Source organism: Pristis pectinata, chromosome 30, assembly GCF_009764475.1.
Source record: "Pristis pectinata isolate sPriPec2 chromosome 30, sPriPec2.1.pri, whole genome shotgun sequence".
Classification (NCBI taxonomy): Eukaryota; Metazoa; Chordata; class Chondrichthyes; order Rhinopristiformes; family Pristidae; genus Pristis; species Pristis pectinata.
The window spans coordinates 4,078,208-4,086,140 of NC_067434.1; the positions used below are offsets into that span (position 1 = coordinate 4,078,208).

At 44.1% G+C, this 7,933-nt stretch overlaps 1 protein-coding gene across 2 annotated transcripts in view; it reads left to right on the forward strand.

Annotated features, from left to right (window-relative positions):
- Positions 1–2,205, forward strand: part of LOC127584642 (serine/threonine-protein phosphatase 2B catalytic subunit beta isoform) — a 90,732-nt gene extending 88,527 nt beyond the window's left edge. For both annotated transcript variants that reach the window (XM_052041475.1, XM_052041476.1), the window contains one exon: positions 624–2,205. In XM_052041475.1, coding sequence (XP_051897435.1) covers positions 624–802 — 179 coding nt within the window. In that variant the 3' untranslated portion in view covers positions 803–2,205. The remainder of the gene's footprint in view (positions 1–623) is intronic.
- The last annotated feature ends 5,728 nt before the right edge of the window (positions 2,206–7,933 follow it).

Sequence of the window (7,933 nt, forward strand, 5' to 3'; positions counted from 1 at the left end):
TGACACATTCACCAGTACACAACTGTGGAACACACTCATCTCAAAAAGCTATCTGACAAACTTGGCAATGTGAGGTCCCCCTTTACCAAACAGGGCTGAGTCAGCACACTCAGCAGCACTCTGGTATAAGTGAGGTTCTGTTACTGGTGGAAGTGAGGTTCTATGCTGTACTGGTCAAAGTAAGGTTCCCCTCATACCAGTATGCTACAGGGGACCTCTCTAAATCACTATATGCTACAGGGGATCCTCATTAAATACATTACGGGGAGCATCACATGCTATTACACTGCAGGGAACCTGACAATAATGTAGGTAGGGAAATCTAACCATCATATACACTAGGACTATTCCTGATTATCCTTGGATTGCTTTTTTGGGATTCATGGACTCTCTCGAGTTTCTTCATCAGACATTCAGTGCCACGTTTCTTTGCAGCACTGTAGAACAGTGCTAGTTGGCATTTTTTATGTTGGTGAGCTTGTAGCAAACATTTTCAAGCTAATGATAAGCAGGACACTTCACAACTGGCCGGCATCTCTAGCAGTTTTGGGCATTTTATTGCACATTTGTTTTCTATAATGTCATTTCCATTACCTAACTCATTTACTCTGCGTTTTATTAAGCAATCCGAGGATTCTCGCCACAGCACAAAATCTGCAGTTTTGAAGAAGCGAAAGGCCTGGACAGGATTAATGAGCGGATGCCTCCAAGGAAAGACGCTCCCCAGCAAGATGGCATCAATTCAGTTAACACAACAAATACCAATGAGAACAATGGAACTGGCAACAGCAACATCCAGTGACCATGCCCCCTTCACACACTCACATTGCCTGAGATATCCCTGAATCACAGCTTCTGAAGTGGCCAAGGCCAGTTTCCATGTGTTTTTGAACAGCTGAACAAATTTGATGAACTTTAAATGATCAGATATGGTAAAGGCAAACTGCTTTTGAAAGAAGGGCCTGTGGTAGATGAAGATTCATGTGCATGCAGCATATAATCAAGACTCCTGGACCCTTGGAAAGTCAGTACTGGTTTCACTAAATCACGTCTAGAATAGCATCTCACACCCATCGACTTCAACACTTAAGTTTACAAGCAGAATCTTTCTTGAATAGCTTTAGTTGCTTTCAATCAGAATTTGAACAGAAACCCTAAGTAATGCTGAAGAGCTGACTATTTATTGATGAACATTGTTTCATAATGTCTACTAAAGACAAGTTTTTAAATTGTAGAATGGTCTTAACAAATAACTCTGAGGCTGTAAAAAGGTGTATTTTAAATTTATAAAATGCCAAAATGAATCTATTGGGTGGCAGGGCCTTGGTAACATGCTGACCTCAGGTTGATTCCTTCCAGCAGACATTATTGATCCTGTGTTATAGTTGCTGCATCGTAGTTTGTAGGAACGTTTCTTGCTTTAAAAGAAACCAAAGCTATTTAAGCCAGAAAGACAATAGTCCGTAGAGCCCCAGCACCTGTTAAGTTGACTTTTCAGGCCCCTTTTTAAGTTTTGTCATGCATTTTGAATTAATAGCCCACACACAATATGAATTGAAAGGTACTTTTAATTGAATTTTGTACATAACGGAAAGACATTTGATTGATATCAAATCTGTAAAGCTTAGCTGTGTAATTTGTGTATGCATGTTTTTCATTTTGCAGATATTTAATATATAGACATTTAATGTACAGGACAGTAATCTATAAGGTTACATAAATGTAATGGATACTTTTTAGTGCATTGTGAGTATTCGACTGGCTTATACTGTGCTGACCCCTGAGTCTGGAAGAGCTTCAGGCATTTTAATATGTTTCTGTTTATGCAATGCAAGCTATGGCCCAGTTTAAAAACAGGATTGTGGTGACAGTCTCAAATCAAGGTTGCATGCTAAATTTTTATAAGATTGCTTTGTTTAAATACATCATGTCAAAGGTAGTGTTGTGTTCAATTAGCTAATGATACTGATTGTCACCCCATACCTGGCTGCATTTTAAATACATTTACTACCTGATTCATTTCTTATTTTCTCCCCACTCAAACACAATTTTAAATATAAGTCGCAGAAGAAATCATCTCCCTTATTTGTTTGCCATCAGCACATGTACATAACTCTCAGCTGGAACGTGTATGTCTGCTCTGAACTATTTAAATATTTTATAGGATGGTACACAATAAATGTTGTGTATGGGCCACTGCCTTTATTGGATGGTGTGGATTTATTCCTCCTCCTCCGTGGAAAGTTCTACAGTTCCTTACGGCTGTTGCTGAAAACATAGTAGAGGTCAGTCCTAAACCAAGTCAAATTGAAAGCATTTAACGTTCAGCCAGCTTTCATGTTTTAGTTTAATTAATGTATATTTTCTTGCAATATTTAATGGTTTTACATTTAATCTTAACGGTTAATATAACAGATTAAGTAAATATAAATACACACGAAATTTGTCAACCTTGGCCCTACAGCACAGAAACAGGCCCTTCAGCCCAACACGTCCATGCCGGCCTTTTTGCCCATTTGCCCACACTAGGGATGTATCCTTCTATTCCTTGCCTATTCAAGTGTCTGTCTAAATGCCTCTTAGACACGGTGATTGTATCTAATTCCACCGCTTCCTCTGGCAGCACGTTCCAGATATCAACCACTCTCTGTGTGGAGGGAGAAATAACTTACCCTCAGGTTCCCAGAGGGACCATTGCTATCACTGGGTTAGACGGTGGGGTGAAGTGTCACTCCATTTTCTTCAGGTCTCAGTCTAGGTCGATGTTGCAGTGCAGTGCTGGATGTGCTGCATTGTCAGAGCTAGATGTCATCATGTGTCCTTTCTGATGTGCATAAAAACCACGGCACAGTAACACAAAATGTCACTGGAGCTTCAGCAATGTTTATCTCTTAAACAACTCAACTTTATTGCCTTGTTATGAACACGTGTCTGTTTGTGGAATCTTGTGTGCAAATTTGCTGCCATGGTTGCCAGGTTTCTGCAGTGACAATGTTAGCTGTAAAGTGCTTTGGGACTTCCCAAGGACATGCAGGGTGCTATGTAAATGCATGGGGTGCGAGGGCATAGCTAGATTAGAAAGAGGGAAACTTCCTCATAGCAAAGGTGCCTAAAATGAGAGGGGGTAGTTTTATGGTAAAGGGTAAGGGGTTTGCTGGGGATCTGAGGAAGAGCTTCACCCAGAGGGAGGTTGGAATCTGGAACACACTGCCTGAGGTGGTGGTGGAGGCAGAGACTCACAGCATTTATGAAGTAACGAGATGAACACTTGAATCATCAAGGCAGAGAAAACCACAGACCAACTGTTGGTAAGTGGGATTACTATAGATAAGTACTTGATGGTCAGCATGGACGTGGTGGGCAGAAGGGCCTGTTTTTGTGCTGTGAAGTTCTTCAATTTTTTAAAAACAATCTTCTTTGGGCCAATAGCTTAGTTTTCTTATCCTTGAGATGTTTTGTTTTCGAATAACTGGAAATAGCCCAAGATTCATACAGCAGGGCACTTGAAATAAGAATGTTTTGAAATGCTCTGAACTTATTGCCGTAAAGTGCAGCTAAAGCATTGAGACTGGAAAAGATCCAATGTGGTGACAGTACAGAGCTATGCAAAGAAGAGTGACTTCAAAGTGAAAGGATAGAGACTAGTTGTGTAACTGGGATGGAATATAACATGGAGAGATGCAAAGTGATTGACTGGTAGGAAGAAATGGAAAATCATTTTTTTTTAATGGCGCAAGAGTGGGAAAGGTTGATCCTCAGGAGGGACCCATGTATCTGCATATCAAATCGCAGTAAACTAATATGCAAGTGCAATGAGCAACAAGAAAAGCAAATGACATGTTTTAATGACGGAATGATTTCAATCTAATGGAAAGAAGTTTCACCAAGTACCTGTGTAATTACAGTGAGGCACAGCTAGAGTACCATGTAGTTTTAGCCTCTATACCTCAGGAAGGATCTGCTTGCCTTAGAGTACGGCGACAACTCCCCATCCCCATCTGGCAATTGATATGGTCTACATTCCCGCATTCACGTCCAAGCTGTTGATTTTTATCACAGACCAGAGTCCCAGCGGTACACCACTGGTCACAGACTTCCAGTCAGAGAAGCATCCTTCTACCACTGCCCTCTGCCTCCTATCACCAATCCTTCCTGTAGTGTGGCAACCAGAGTTACACAAAATAGTGCAGCTGTGGCCTAACACATGTTCTGTATAATTGTACTATAACCCCTCTGTACTTGTATTCTATGCCTCAGCTAATAGGCTGCTTTAACCACCATGTCTACTGTGCTGCTGTCTTCAGGGATCCTTGGACATGTACACCAAGGTCCCTCTGTTCATCAGAACATTCTGGTATATCCTAGCCTTTTTAGTCCTTCAAAGTGCATCACCTGACAGTTTTTCAAGATTAAATTCCATCTGCCATTACGTCTGGAGTGTGTCAGTTCTTCCATAGATCAGGAACAGGCCCTTCAACCCACCATTTTGTGCCAAACTAATTAAACACCTAACTAAACTAATCCCTCCGCCTGCACAATGTGCATGTCCCTCCATTCTTTGCACATTCATGTTACCTACCTATGAGCCTTTTAAACACCTCTATCATATCTGCGTCCACCACCACCCCTGGCAGCACACTCCAGGCACCCACCACTCTGTGTAAAAAAAAACTTGCTCCGCACATCTCTTTTGAACTTACCCCCCTCACCTTAAATGCACGCCCTCTAGTATTAGGCATTTCGACCCTGGGAAAAAGATACCAGCTGTCTACCCTATGCCTCTCATAATCTTAAAAACTTCTATCAGGTCTCCCCTCAGCCTCCACTACTCCAGAGATCCAAGCAGCATCCTGGTAAACCTCTTCTGTACCCTCTCCAAAGCCTCCACATTCTTCCTATAATGGGGCAACCAGAATTGAATGCAATACCCCAGATGTGGCCTAACCAGAGTTTTATAAAGCTGCAATATAACTTCCCAACTGTTGAACTCAGTGCCTCAACTAAAAAAAGGCAAGCATGCCATACGCCACCTTTACCGCCCTATTAACCTGTGCAGTCACTTTCAGGGAGCTACGGCCTTGGACCCCAAGATCCCCCTCTGTACATCAACACTGTATTGGTCCTGCCATTAACTGTGTACTGTCCCTTTATATTTGATCTCCTAAAGTACATCAGCTGACACTTGGCCAGATTAAACTCCACCTGTTGTTTCTCCACCCATAATTGCAAGTGAACTATATCCCGCTGTATCCTTTGGCAATCTTTTACACTATCTACAACGCCACCAATCTTTGTATTGTCTGCAAACTTACTAACCCACTGTCACAAACAGCAGAGGTCCCAGTGTGGATTGCTGTGGAACATCACTAGCCACAGATCTCCAGCCAGAATAAGTCCCATCAACCACTCCCCTCTTTCTTCTATGGGCAAGCCAATTCTGAATCCAAACGGCCAAGTCATCGTGGATCCCATGCATCTTCTGGATGAGCCTACCATGAGGGACCTTGTCAAACACTTTACTAAAATCCATGTAGACAATATCCACAGCTCTACCTTCATCGATCACCTTTGTCACCTCCTCGAGAAACTTAGTCAAGTTAGTAAGACGTGACTTACCCTGCACAAAGTCATGCTGATTGTCCCTAATTAGGCCATTGTTTTCCAAATGTTCATAAATTCTATCCCTCCAATCCTCTCCAACAGTTCCTCTACCACTGACGGGAGTTTCCGGGATTGTTCCTATTTCCCTTGAATAATGACAACATTAGCTACTTGCCAGTCCCCTGGGACCTTGCCTATGGCAAGAGAGGACATGAAGATCTTGGTCAAGACCCCAACAATCTTATCTCTCACCTCTTTCTATAATCTGGGTATATCCCATCAGGACCTGGGGACTTAGCCACACTAACATTCTTCAAGAGACCCAACACTACCCCTTTCTTTATCTCTAAATGCCCTGGCATGTTCCACACTCATCTCATTATCTTCCACGCCCTTCTCCTCGGTAAATACTGACACAAAGTACTTACTTAGGATCTCACCCATGTCCTCCATCTCCAAGCACATGTTCCCTCCATTATCCTTGAGTTGTTTTCTAGCTTCTGAAGGGCTCTGTTTGATTTTAGCTTCCTAAACCTTGTATACGCTTTTTTCTTCTGGACTAAATTCACCACCTCCCTCAATATCTAAAGGTCCCCTATCTTGCCATCCTTGTCCTTCCTTCCTTCCTTCTTACCGGAAAATATGGTTACAATCCCTTGCTCCAAAGAGGTCCCAGTCTATATTGGGGAAGTTGAAGTCACCCACGACAACAACCCTGTTGTTTTTGCACCTTTCCCTAATCTGCCTGCATATCCGTTCCTCAATGTCCCGGTGGCTATCGGGAGTCTGTAGTATAATCCCATTAGAGTGATTGCATCTTTCTTATTTTTGTGTTCTACCCATATAGACTCTGGACGAGCCCTCCATTGTGTCCCTTCTGAGTGCAGCTGTGATATTGTCCCTGATTAGTCCTGCAACTCCCCCCGGCATCTCTCTTACCTCCCTCTCTACCCTTCCTAAAATATCGAAACCCAGTTCTGTCCCTCTCTCAACCAAGTCTCTGTAATGGCCACAACATCATAGTTCCATGTACTGATCCGTGCTCCAAGTTCATCAACCTTACCCCTAACGCTCCTAGCGTTAAAATAAACACACTTCAACCCGTCCATCCCATCGTGTCTATTACCTTGCTCTGCCTATCCTTCCTTACTACCTTCCTCTCAATCCTCCACTTTCTGACCTGGGGCTCTGGTTCCCATCCCCCTGCCAAACTAGTTTAAACCCTCCCAAGTAGCACCAGCGAACCTCCTCACCAGGGTATTGGTTTCCCTCCAGTTATGATGCGGCCTGTTCCTCTTGTACAGGTCACCCCTGCCCCAGAAGAGGTTCCAATGATCCAAGAACCTGAAACCCTGCCCCCTGCACCACTTTCTCAGCTACTCATTCATCTGTTCTATCTTTCTATTCCTGCCCTGACTAGCACGTGGCACCAGGAGTAAACCAGACATTACTACCCTTGAGGTCCTGCTTTTCAGCCTCTTTCCTAACTCCCTATACTCACTGCACAGGACCTCTTCCCCCTTTCTACCCATGTCATTGGTGCCAACGTGCACCATGACCTCTGGCTGCTCACCCTGCCCCTTGAGAATGTTCTGCAGCTGCCCTGAGACATCCTCAATCCTGACACTCAGGAGGCAACACACCATCCTGGTGTCTTGTTTGTGGCCACAGAATCTCCTCACCTGTTCCTCTCACATTCGAGTCTCCCTATCACTACTGCCCTGCCTGGCTTTACTCTTCCCCACTGAGCTTCAAAGCCGGCCACTGACCTGACTGCTGCTGCTGTGCCCTGATGGGTCATCCCTGCACCACCCAATAGTATCAAAAGGGATAGATGTTGCTGAGGGGAATGGTCACACGGAAACCCTGCACTGTCTGCCTGCTCCCTCTACCTTTCCTGGTGGTCACCCAACTATCTGCAGCCTGCACCTTAGGTGTGACCACCTTGCTAAAACTCCCGTCTATGATGCTCTCAGCATCCTGGACAATCCTACGTACATCCTTCTCCAGCTCCAGTTCCTTAACACATCAGTGAGGAGCTGCTGCTGGGTTCACTTCCTACAGGTGTAGTCCTCAGGGCCACTGGCAGTCTCCCTGATCTCCCACATCCTGCAGAAGGAGCACACCACTGCCCAAACTGCCATCCCAGCTACTCTAATAAGAAGAGTAATTCTAACGAAAGCATTACCTGCTCCGCTGCTCAGCCTTTCCGCACCGAAGCCTCTCAAACCTGTTGGCCGCCTTCCACACACACTCAGCTCCACCGCAGGAAGGGAGATCCTTACTAAAAATGTGAGCCTGGGCATTCTGCTGCTGTTGACCTTCAGGTCCT